The sequence below is a fragment of the Macaca fascicularis genome, chromosome 4, assembly GCF_037993035.2.
Source record: "Macaca fascicularis isolate 582-1 chromosome 4, T2T-MFA8v1.1".
NCBI lineage: Eukaryota > Metazoa > Chordata > Mammalia > Primates > Cercopithecidae > Macaca > Macaca fascicularis.
The window spans coordinates 12,947,493-12,960,394 of record NC_088378.1 but is presented as its reverse complement, the minus strand read 5'-3'; the positions used below and the strand labels follow the sequence as shown (position 1 = coordinate 12,960,394).

The 12,902-nt window shown below is 40.0% G+C and overlaps 1 protein-coding gene, 1 long non-coding RNA gene and 1 pseudogene across 24 annotated transcripts in view; 2 read left to right on the top strand and 1 right to left on the bottom strand.

The window, feature by feature from the left end:
- Window positions 1-11,531, bottom strand: part of ARMC2 (armadillo repeat containing 2) — a 151,033-nt gene extending 139,502 nt beyond the window's left edge. For 11 of the 23 annotated variants that reach the window (XR_012433337.1, XM_074036816.1, XM_065542873.2 and 8 more), the window contains exons 1-3: window positions 11,407-11,531; window positions 4,880-5,140; window positions 1,111-1,183 (exon numbers count right to left, since the gene is read on the bottom strand). Coding sequence is in view for 6 of the 23 variants with exons in the window: in XM_074036816.1 (XP_073892917.1) it covers window positions 1,111-1,183; window positions 4,880-5,097 (291 nt within the window). In the remaining 17 variants the exon portion in view is untranslated. Of the gene's footprint in view, window positions 1-1,110; window positions 1,184-4,879; window positions 5,141-11,135; window positions 11,221-11,406 lie in introns of those variants that run through there. The other 12 variants (XM_074036824.1, XM_074036831.1, XM_074036820.1 and 9 more) reach the window with 3 other exon arrangements.
- LOC123572862 (small ribosomal subunit protein eS12 pseudogene) lies at window positions 2,645-4,600 on the top strand (annotated as a pseudogene).
- A 66-nt stretch (window positions 11,532-11,597) lies between the features above and the next one.
- Window positions 11,598-12,902, top strand: part of LOC123573063 (uncharacterized) — a 75,639-nt gene continuing 74,334 nt past the window's right edge. Inside the window, exon 1 of the long non-coding RNA XR_010585995.2 lies at window positions 11,598-11,768. This is a non-coding gene — a long non-coding RNA (uncharacterized lncRNA). The remainder of the gene's footprint in view (window positions 11,769-12,902) is intronic.

Genomic DNA, 12,902 nt, shown 5'->3' with positions numbered 1-12,902 from the left:
ATAGAAAATCAAGAAAGAGGACTTGAGACACAGGAACCACGAAAAAGCCAGCACAAGAAGGAGAAGCCATCTCCCCAGGAGGATGGTGAGGGGCATCCCAGGAGAGCTGTGCTCAGGGAAAGTGGTTGGGCAGGACGTGTGAAGAGTTCTCCAAGGAGGTAAATCCATAGAATGCCTCATGTGCCTGAACATAAAAGGAGATTAAGACCACTGGGGATGAGTCTGGGGTTGAAATTTGAAATACTAATAATACAAAACTTAAAAAGTAAGGCAATTATTAATGCCAGGGAAAACAAAAAGTGGTGCAGGAAAGGAGAATTTATCATTAATTCAAGGCTCAACTATGAACAGGTTTATGTAATCATAGTCAGAGAAAACAGACCTAACCAAAGTTTTATATCTATATGGGAGTAATAATGGGAATAGAAAAGGTGAACGCATTATGATAAGAGGCAAAAAGACAGAAACAAAATCTTCATCTTGCTTAGAAGTCATTAGATAATTCCTCAAGTTCATAAGTCAGAAAGCAGCAAGACAGTGTGGCATTGGGAAGTCTGGATGTAAATGCTAAAAGGATGCGTCAAAAGAGCTTAAAGTGAAAGCCACTGAGAGGGGAACAATGAAGAATAAGGGGACAGGAGATCACTGGATTTTTGTTACTTTTTTTGTAATAAATCTTTGACCACATATATTTATATGTAAATGTGTATATATAAAAAGACTACATATAAATATATGATTTTTATACATGTATAAGATATATAACTTTAATATAAATTATACATATAATTTTTGTATATACAACTTAAGAAAATATGTATGTATAACTAAGAAAGCAAAAATATTGTGAAATATTGCTTACCAAGTTATTATATATTTTAAAAATTGTTCTTTATTGTCAAACTATAGGTAAATTATAGAAGTATTTCATTAGATATTACCCATCACATTTGAACAATATAAAATAATCTGCTTTAATATTAAATTATTAGTCTATTTAGGTGTACATGATAATTATCATAGCATATATAAGTACTGATTCCAAGTATTTTTGGCCAATTTCATTTCACAACATAATATAAAGTACTGGTGGTTATATAAAGTACTCACCAGCTCTAGTGGACTAAGACGTGCGCCAGAGATAGGCCTGGAATCAGATGACTCAAAACTGGATGCATGGAGGCTAGCATAAAAGATGGTGCAGAGTGTTAGTTTGTGAAGAATCATTTCTTTATTTATAGTATATATTAGTTAACTCTAGCTAAAAAGCAAGTAAAAGGATGCGATGCATAAGCCTTAAGGAAAAACATTTTTTAATGTTATTGTACTTAAAACAGTTTATTAAGAAGTCTTTTGATTACATCTAGGAAGTTTGAAATATACTGAATAATGAAAAGAATAAGTGTATAGAGGAATTTTTTAAAAAGCTTTGTTCATATCACTTCAGAAAGCTGGTATGGGACAACCGCTAGTAACCATTTCATTCCAAAGTAACTTCCTGAACCAGTGTTTGGAATCACTTCTAGGAATCTTGAACAAAATTCAAACTTAAAAAGACAACTACCTTGAAAATCAGTCAATGTAATCTATCACACCACAAGCTAAAGAAGATACAGAAAATACAAGCTAAAGAAGATACATATTAGCAGACATAGAAAAGGCATCTGGCAAAATCCAACACTCATAATAAAAATTCTTAGCAAACTAGGAATAGAAGAAAACTTCTAAGAATATCTACAAGAAACCTACAGCTAACATCATATTTACGGTAAGAAAGAGTTTTCCCACTAAGATGACAAAGAAAGCAAGGATGTCCCCTCTTACTACTGCTTTTCAGTGTCATACAGAACATCCCAGCTAATGCAATAAGATAAGAAAAAGAAATTAAAAGCATACAGATTGGGAAGGAAGAAATAAAACTCTTTGTTTGCAGATAACAGGATTATCTATGTAGAAAATCCTAAAGAACTGACAAAACCTCCTGGAACTAATAAGTGATTATAGTACAGTTGCAAGATACAAGGTTGGAAACTGAAATGAAAACATATTATCATTTACATTAGCACTCCAAAAATTAAATACTTATAACTCTAACAAGATATGGATAAAATCTAGATGAGGAAAGCTACAAAACTCAGTGAAAGAAATCAAAAAACTAAGAAAATGGAGAGAGCTTCCATTTCCATGGCTAGGAAGACTCAATGTTGTCAATATGTCAGTTCTTCCCAACTTGATCTATAGATTCAATGCAATCTCAATCAAAATCCTGGCAAGTCATTTTGTAGATATCGACAAACTGATTCTAAAGTTTCTATGGAGAGACAAAAGACCCAGAATAGCCAACACAATGTTGAACAAGAAGAACAAATGTAAAGGACTGACACTCCCTGACTTTAAGACATATTATAAAGCTACAATAATAAAGACAGTATAGTACTGGTGAAAGAATAAACAAATAGATCAATGGAACAGAATAGAGGGCCCAGAAGTAGACTGACATAAATACAGTCAACTGATCTTTGACAAAGGAGCAAAGGCAATACCATGGAGAAAACATAGCTTTTTCAAAAAATGGTGCTGGGCTATTTCACGGAGGTGGAGGCTCGATGCATTCAAGATCCACCTTCACTCATAACCCATTGCCATGGCCAAAGAAGACACTGCTGCTGGAGGTGCAGTGGATGTTAATACTGCTTTAAAAGAGGTGCTGAAGACCAGTCTCATCCAGGACAGCCTAGCACATGGAATTTGCAAAGCTGTCAAAGCCTCAGACAAGAGCCAAGCCCATCTTTGTTGCTTCCATCTAACTGTGATGAGCCTGTCTATGTCAACTTGATGGAGGCCCTTTGAGCTGAACACCAAATCAACCTAACTAAGGTTGATGACAAGAAACTAGGGTAATAGGTAGGTTTCTCTAAAACTGATAGGGAGGGAAACCCCATAAAATGGTTGGTTGTAGTTGTATCGTAGGACTATGGAAAAGAGTCTCAAGCCAAGGATGTTATCAAAGAGTACTTCAAATGCAAGAAATTGACAAGTAAAACCTTGGTTCATATTCCTAAAAAACAAACAAACAAAAACAAAAAAACAAAAAACAATGCTAGGACAACTGGACATCAACCATCTACATGCAAAACAAAAACAAAATACAAACCTAACACCCTTCACAAAAATTAACTCAAAATGGGTCATAGACCTAAATGTAAAACACAAAACTATAAAATCCCTAAAACATAACACAGGACAAAGTCTAGAAAACCTTGGGTATTCCGGTGACTTTTAATATACAACACCAAAAGCAAGATCCATGAAAGAAATTGGTAAGCTTGACTTCATTAAAATTAAAATTTTCTGCTCTGCAAAAGACACCATCAAGAGAAGAAGAAGAAAAGCCGCAGAGCAGGAGAAAACATTTGCAAAAGACATGTAAGATAACGAATTGTTATCCAAAACACACAAATAATTCTTAAAATTCAACAAGAACACAAACAACCCATTTAAAAAATGGGCCACAGACCTTAACAGACACCTGACCAAAGAATACACACATATGTAAAATAAATATATAAAAAGATGCTCCACATCATATGTCCAGGGAAAGTAAATTAGAACAATGAGATACCACTACACACGCATTAGAATGGCCAAAATCTAGAACACTGACAATGCCAGTGCTGGCAAGGATGTGAGGAACAGGAACTCTCATTCATTGCTGGTGAGAATGCAAAATGATACAGCCCGTTTGGAAGACAGCTTGGCAGTTTCTTACAAAGCTAAACACAATCTTCCCATACGATCCAGCAATCATGCTCCTTGGAATTTACCCAAAGGAGTTGAAAACTTCGACAGGTGTGGTGGCTCATGCCTGTAATCCCAGCACTTTGGGAGGCCAAGGCGGGCGGATCACGAGGTCAGGAGATTGAGACCATCCAGGCTAACATGGTGAAACCCCGTCTCTACTAAAAATACAAAAAAAAAAATTAGCTTGGTATGGTGGCGAGCACCTATAGTCCCAGGTACTCAGGAGACTGAGGCAGGAGAACGGCGTGAACCCGGGATGCAGAGCGTGCAGTGAGCCGAGATCGCACCACTGCATTCCAGCCTGGGCAACAGAGCAAGACTCTGTCTCAAAAAAGAAAAAAAAAGAAAACTTATGTCCACACAGAAACTTATACATGGATGTTTATAGCAGCTTTATTTGTAATTGCCAAAACTTGGAAGCAAATGAGATGTCCTTCAGTAGATGAATGGATAAACTGTGGTATAACCAGACAATGGAATATCATTCAGCACTAAAAAGAAATGAGCTATTCAAGCCATGATAAATCGTGGAGGAAACTTATTACTAAGTCAAAGAAGCCAATTTGAAAAGGTGACATACTATATATTCCAACTATATGACATTCTGGCAAAGGCAAAACTGTGGAGACAGTAAAAAGATCAGTGGTTGCTAGTGGGTGGGGGAAGGAAGTGAAAAATAAGCAGAGCAAAGAATTTGTAGGACAGTGAAACTACTCTGTATAATATTATAATAGTGGTTACATGTCATCAGAAATTTGTCCAAACACATAAAATGTACAACACCAAGAGTGAACCCTAATGTGAACTACAGCCTTTGAGTGATAATGGTGTGTCAAAGTATGTTCGTCGATTGTAACCAATGTACCACTCTGGTGGGGGATGGTGATAATGAGATGCTGTGGATGTGTTGTAGTAGGGGGTACATGGGGAATCTCTGTACCTTCCACTCAATTTTGCTGTGAACTTAACACTGTTCTAAAAAATAAGTCTATTTTTAAAAATTATCCATAAGAATTAAGGGAAAGTATAACCTGGTGCTTAAATAGCTGAGTGAACAAGAATGCGAAATACCATATACCTGAAGGAGGAAGGAGGTCTATTTTCTGACGTTCTTGAGGATGCAGGTCCGAATAGTTTTCTTTGGGCTTCCTGTGGTGTAAATGGTCTTTGGGTTCTAACTGTTCTTAACGCATTTCGTGCTTCACTTATGATTTCTGCACTGGTCTTCTGCTTGGACACTGAAGATCGATAAAATGGATCCAGTTTTCCTAACATTTTATCATCTGGAGACAGCATCCTTCCTTTGAAAGTAAAATATTCTTCAGATAGACACCATGCCCTGCAAATACATGGTACAAAACCCATTAATTATTTGTATCCAGGGCTTTATAAAAATGAATGCTTAAGCCTATCCATATATTAAACCATTCCTCTATATTAAGCTTTAAAAATCTGAATGAATTTTTAATTAAAAACCCACCAAGCAGTTAGAAGGTTAGGATCTGAGAACAACTCTCAAAAATGTAGAGAGGAAAATTTCCCCAAAAATACACAACTGAGGAAAAAGATGTGCAGGGAAGAAACCCAGGATGAAAGCTAAACCCAGAGAGAAAGACTAATCATGAAAGAAGACAGAATAGGAAGAGCGAATCATCTCATGGTCTTCAGCCTACAAAAAACACTGAGGGTCCCCACTGCCCTCCACACTATGTGATACTATAAGGTTAAATTTTAGACAGAAATGTTGTATTTCTAAAGGACACTTGATTTTGCAACAAACCTCAGAGAATGGTTCAGCCCCACATTTGTCCATGATACAACTGAATGAATTGATCCAACTCACCTATAATTTGAGGTAGTGACCTACGTAAATAAATACCAAATATCAATACCAACTGATCCTTTCCCAACTCCCCTTTCTGAAAGAGTTAAAGTCATTACAAGGGCCATGAGAATGCAGATCCTTCTCAAACGTTGGTGTGTTCCATGGAGACAAATCTAAACTTTAAAATAGGACAGATTTTTAAAACGTAATTCTAATGAGTACATGGCATTAGGTGTTTCTTAAAAAAAAAAAACCCAAACCCCATAAAATGCCATATCTCTAGAGAGACAGAGGTCTACATGGATTTTCCACCTATTTCAGCTGCCCAATTTTAGAATAACTTCTGCAAAACAGAAAACTGCTTTGTGACATATTCCCCAGGAAACTAAAAAGATTCCATTTCTATAAGTAGAATTAACAGGTGATTCCTTAGACAAAAAAGATTTACTATATTATGATTCTAAACATTGTTACATAACAATAGACAACAAGAACATTTGTTTAGCTCTACACAGGCCCCAACCAAAGAGTTTCTGATGAAAACTATAAACGATATGTCATACTTTTCATATGGAAATGCCAGGTGTTGAGTTAAAATAGTAAAAAAATTACTTGATAAGCAATGCTATTTTAGGAATTTTTGATACAGGATTTTGAATTTAAGCACAGTCCCTACAATTATGTTCATTAATATAACTACCAAAAACGATGAGGGGCCTAGTACATTTTATTTCTAATACTTTTGAAATGATTGGCTTTCACTTTAAAATATGCAATGATAATTATTTAAAATCTATACACAATTTTTTATATCTACATATATGCATATTATTTTTGGATGCATAATACAAATTCAGTCCCATAACATCTGACTTAAGCGGCCATGACAGGTTTGTTGGTCTGTTTCTAAAAGACCTACTGCAGGAAGAAATTGTGCCACTAAGTGAGAAGAGGTTTCTGCACAACAAACAGGCTTCTTCAGAGCCTAAATCAGGTTTGCCACCCCTTTGGCCTCACATGGCACTAATTAGTCTACCAATGTCCAAAAGTCATCTGGCAAATCTAATAAAGATTAGAGAAAGTTCTGTGGGGAGTAATAACGGACTCTCACTCCTGACCTAAGACTCTCTCTGGCTACCTTTGAGTTTGTATTAAAAACTATACTCTTGCCGGGCGCGGTGGCTCAAGCCTGTAATCCCAGCACTTTGGGAGGCTGAGACGGGTGGATCACAAGGTCAGGAGATCGAGACCATCCTGGCTAACACGGTGAAACCCCGTCTCTACTAAAAAATACAAAAAAACTAGCCGGGCGAGGTTGTGGGCGCCTGTAGTCCCAGCTACTCGGGAGGCTGAGGCCGGAGAATGGTGTGAACCCGGGAGGCGGAGCTTGCAGTGAGCTGAGATCCGGCCACTGCACTCCAGCCTGGGTGACAGAGCGAGACTCCGTCTCAAAAAAAAAAAAAAAAAAAAAAACTATACTCTTTCAGAGAGTGATGAAGCAGGAACATTTACTCAGGTCAAATTCTTTCTGTGAATTACCTGGGGGCATACAGGAATTTAGACTGACCAAATACTATACTGACAGAAACAATGTAGTTACAGGGCTAAAAATATTTTTGTCTATAATTTTTACCAAAAATTCTAACACAACTTTCTCTATCCTTCTTCTTCTCTTTTTCCACCAAATCTCACTTTAACAATTATATTGTGAGAAACTTGTACAATAATGTAAAATCTGCACAATATGTTATGATCATATGTTAATATTCACTAAATCAATCATGGAAATATTTAATAATACATGTGAACTGACTTAGAAGAATTAGAAGTGGGGCTTTGGGCGGAGAACTTTTAAATTGATATTTGTTAAACTACAAATTATTATAGATGGTTTTTGCCAACTTGAAAAATTAATCACTCAGGACCTGAAAGCTTATCTACTTCAAGTATACCTGAACCATAACACAATAATCCTACAGAAATTCTAACTTTACAAAATTTTCCTGCCAAGTCGAGCAAATCCATTCAGCCAGTTTTAGTACTGATTAACTGTTTCCTAAAAGGAACACAAAACCATCTTCACTCTCAAGCAAGAACCACTAATGTGAGATAAACATTTACTAACACCAAGCACTGTGCTAAGTCCTCTTGACTGCATTATCTCAATTAACTCCACAACAATTTTGCAAGGTGGACAGAGTCTTTTTAAAAAAATAACTAGAGATGAGGTCTCACTATGTTGTCCAGGCTGGTCTCAAACTTCTGGGCTCAAGCTATTCTCCTTGGCTTCTCGAAGTGCTGGGATTATAGGTGTGAGCCACCATGTAATCTATGGTCTGGACAGGGTCTTAAGCAATAGAAAAAAAGCTATGATACATTGCCCACAGATAATATTCAAACTCCTACCCACTAGATGGGGTGGTAGGAGGTGGGGCACTTAGAGGCATTGGGGCTGCAACTATTAACCCACTCACATAGAGACCCCAATATTTTCCCAACAGGAACAGCCTTCTTGGTGTGTACCAGCTGAGTATTTACCCTGCTTATACTCAAATGATTTAAATACAAGGTAGAAACTGATGGCAGCAATAAAAAAAAAGAGAGAGACAAATTATTTATGTGATCACAAAGAGAAGAGATTTCTGATTGGGGGAAGACATCAGGTGGACTTCCGGGAAGAGGTGTTGCTTGAGCTAGGTTGTGAAAAAAGGGCTGAATTTGAGCAAGTGGGCAGTGGCTGGCACTGGAGCCGGAGTAGGGAAGGAAGTTCCAACAAAGTCAGCAAGTGAGCCAATGCAAAGCATCAAGACATACAGGGTGTGTGTGGACAAGGGGAACTCTGAAAATGGTGATTGGGGCTGAACCCACTAAATTAAATGGCGAGAATTTAAAAGTTGATGAGCAGATCAAATAACAACATTTTGAGGGATGATGTGATCTGGCAGAGATGGGCAGGAAGGAAAGGAGGGCAAAGACCAGAAGTAGTGAAATCGGACAGTTTTTATGTAATCACCCAGCTAACTCTCAAAGGTCATTTCCTCAAGGAAGCTTTCCTGAACATGCCTCTCCCACCCTGCTAGCCTGAGTTAAGGGTCCCTCCTCCAGACTCCACAAAGGCCCCCAGCAGGTCTCTGCCACTCCACCCTCCCACTGTGTTAGAATTGCCTGTGCACGTGGTATTGGCCCGAGACTCTCCGCCCCAACCCTCCACGTGAGGCACAGCTGAAGGTCAACACTTACATAATCACTAGACTCCATTTTTAAATATAGACTTGAGCTAAGACATTTTCAGATGAAGGCTGCATAGTTTCTCTAACTGGAGATATTTGTTACAGTGAATTGTGAAATCTGGACCTTATTTCCAATCTGTCTTGATGTTATGTGGTCAGAGGAGTTCAGATTTAGCCTCCTTTCCCTGACTTGCCTTTATTTCAAGTTGCCTGGCACAGAGTAGGACTCAATGTTGTGATGAATGAGTGAAGTATGGAAAGCCTGAGATACAGGAGTCAAGGTGAAGCACAGGTTAGAGGAGAGAACAAGTGAGGTGCACTGAGAACAGAATTAAAAACTGAGAACAGAATTGACAGGATTTGGCATCCATGATTCCAGGAAGAGGCCAGAAACAACACCGGGTATGCAAACCTAGGGGAGCTAGAGGGCAAGGAGCCTTTTAAAAGAAACAGGAGAAGCAGACTTCAAGAGGAAAGAAGAAAGAGGTTGAGTTCTGTCTTGCATCACACTATCCTGAGTCTGTCGTATCCACAGGACCTCTAGAGGGTGAACACCACCAGCAGTAGGAAATTTGAAAGTGAAGAACTTTTTTTTCAACAAGATATTTCTTATTGGTCTGGGGGAAGGTTCAGAGTCATAATTTATAGAAGTTTATAACTAATTATAAAGACCTGTCTTTACTGTTGTTGCTAATAGCCACTGGAACCAGAGCCTTCTTGCTAAATGCAACACTGCGCTACCAGGATGTCTGCAACAGGGGAAAAGCAGGCCAGTTTCATAGCCTTCCCTGCAAATCAAATACTCAGGACCCTTCTGTAACTCTGAATCATTTTTGTATTAATATGAGCATCCAAAGAGGCAGTGGTTAAGTGCTTAGATGCTGGAGTAAGGGTTTAAATGCTGACAATTCACAGCCATGTGACCTTGGGCAATGCCTCTATTATCTCTAAGCATCAGTTTCCTCATCTGTAAAAGGTGCATGGTAATAATTGCCTCATAGGATTGTTTGAAGAATTAAATGATATAATACATGTAAAGTGCATTAGCACGGTGTTTTAATATGGCCCTTAAAATGTTAACAATGTTAACAGATGTTAACAATTATTGCCCAAGTGCTACATGATAAAAGGATACAGCAAACTCATTTCCACTAACGAAAAACTGCATTTTAAAAAAGAAACTGCAAAAGAGAGAATGACGTTTGTTCAGTGTTTCTATACATAAAGTTTATTATTATTATTATGCTTTAAGTTCTACGATACATGGGCACAACGTACAGGTTTTTTTTTTTTTTTTTTTTTTTTTTTGAGACGGAGTCTCGCTGTGTCTCCCAGGCTGGAGTGCAGTGGCGTGATCTCGGCTCACTGCAAGCTCCGCCTCCCGGGTTCACGCCATTCTCCCGCCTCAGCCTCCCAAGTAGCTGAGACTACAGGCGCCCGCCACCACGCCCGGCTAGTTTTTTGTATTTTTAGTAGAGACGGGGTTTCACCATGTTAGCCAGGATAGTCTCGATCTCCTGACCTCGTGATCCACCCGCCTCGGCCTCCCAAAGTGCTGGGATTACAGGCTTGAGCCACCGCGCCCGGCCCAACGTACAGGTTTGATACATAGGTATACATGTGCCATGTTGGTTTGCTGCACCCATCAACTCATTTACATTAGATATTTCTCCTTTTAAACTGCGGGTGGTGGTGCTTGCCTTTATGAAAACAGATAATTTTTATTAAGCATTTTATTGAATATCAGCGATGCCAAATTAACATCAACAACTAACCAGAATCCCATAGATTAAGAAACCAGGATAAAAATAATAAATGGTGCTTGCTTTTCAACCAAGTTAAAGTATAATAATTATAAATCAGGGTGGGACGTAAGATCTGTTGTGTTACTTGTGGGAATGGATCACAAAAGGCATTATGTATACACTCCATGATTTTAACGTATGTTAAATATTGTTACACATACATTTTTATTTATTGAGGCCCTGTTGCCTGAAAGTGCCCAGATATAAACTGTATGACTCTGGCCTGGTTACCGCCTGCCTAGACAAAGCCCCTTAGTCTACCACTCTCATTCAACAAATATTACTGGGCTTCTATTAACCACCACGCACTTGGCTAAGTGCGACAGTACATAAATAAAGACAACCGCCCCGGACCCCTGACAACATGCACAGGGACCCCTGACAACATGCAACATCGCCTCTCTACCCTATCCGAGGACACACAGGCAGACGACGGCAGGAGGGGTCCCCGGTGAGCCGCAGGGGAGACCTCACCTCCCGCGCAGACAGCGGGTCCCCTACCCACGGCAGTGCCCGCTCTTCCACGGTCCCGGCCAGGGCAGAGCGCAGCAGCATCCTCACCCCGCCCGGCCACCCTCCCACTTCGCCCTGCCGCCAGCGTCTCCATGGTAACCGTACACAAACTACCTCCCGCCGCCCGGCCGCCAGATTGCGGGGCCAGGCCGCTGCAGGGCGGGCGGAGCCGGCCGGGGAATGAGCTTGGCGAGGGCGCAGGGAAGGAGGCTTCCGGCCTGACCCAAAGCACCTGTAATGAGCGCTTGAGATAGCAGCGGCTGCGAGGTTCAGCTCATCCTCCGGCTCTCCCCAGGCAGTGGCCAAGGAAGCGGCGCTGGAGCTAGCGGGGTAGCCCCAGGTCGCCGCTCGGCCACTGGGCCTGCGCGGGTCCCGCCAACGCATGCGTAGAAGCTCCGAGGCGTGGCGACGGCCGGAGCGGGTGGGAGGAGCCTGGAGAGGGCTGGAGGCCGGGAGGTCAGAGCAGAGCCGGCATCATGTGCAGGTGTCCGCTTTTAAATTAGCAATTTGCCGAGCCACATCTGTTGCTCCCCTAGCGGATCCCAGCGCATCTGTTAAATAACAACAGGCAGGCCGGAAGCTTAATGCTTGCAGGTAAGAAGGATTTACTGGCTCAGGTTAGGGGTCTGTATAACCTCTGAGTTATACAGAGGTTGTATAACTGAGCCTCTGTTTCCTCTGATGTCAAGTGGCAGGAAATATTAATAATAGTACCTATGGAGGTCTTGGGCTGTTATGAAGGTTGCATGAGAAAATAGATGTAAAGAGCTATGCACGTGGCAATCAACGAATATTAAACTGTTGGCTGTTATTAAGCCCCTGCATTTGTAGAGCACTTCAGAGTTCGCAGAGTATGCACGTAATCGTACCTTCTGAATCTGAGGAGGCAGCCTGGCGTCCCCATCCACAGGAGAGAAACTGGGGGCCTGAGGTGTAGTGATCAGGAGAAGGAGATTCTAGTCTAGGTCCCCCGTGGCCAATCGTTTTTTGTTCGTGATCACAGTTGAACGGCAAAAAGCACTCCATTTATGTGTTTCTAGTTTAACTTCCCTTCTCTCCTATTAGACCATTTAGCAACACTTTACGGTGTTAAATACAAGTGAGATCATAAGCACTCTCCATTCAGGTTTGCACCACGTTTTATAAATATGGGGATTTTCCAGCTGAAGTGCTATTTGTCATCAACATTGGAAAAATGCCACTTCCTTTGGTGCTAAGCATCTTGTAAAGAATAACTAAATTGAAAATATTTTTGAGCACATACCATGTGTAAGGCATCGTTCCAGGTGGGAAATGATGCTAACCTGAACTAAAGGAATGTAAATATTCTTCAAAATACTCAGGAGGATTTCAAACATAACAGAAAATAAGTACCTATTCATTGATTGGATAATTTTAGGACCCGAAACAAAATATTTTGTGTTCTTCAGGATTAAAGTATTTTCCAGTGACTCAACATGACATATCAACAATTCCCATTTACTGGTCAGTGGACTCCATTGTGAAATGGACCATTGCCCATTTTAAATAAAACTATGTGTTTTGAATTCACAACTTGTGAGACGTCATACAATGCCACTTTATTTTGGTCTCTCGCTATCATTTTAAAATTTATTCAGTGTTAGTTATCTTCTCCTGTCCCTGGATGGGAAGAAATTTGGGGGTAAAGCCCTGGATTTTTCTGCTCATTCTTAGATAACTGACAGTCCTGTCATAACTAAATCTCAA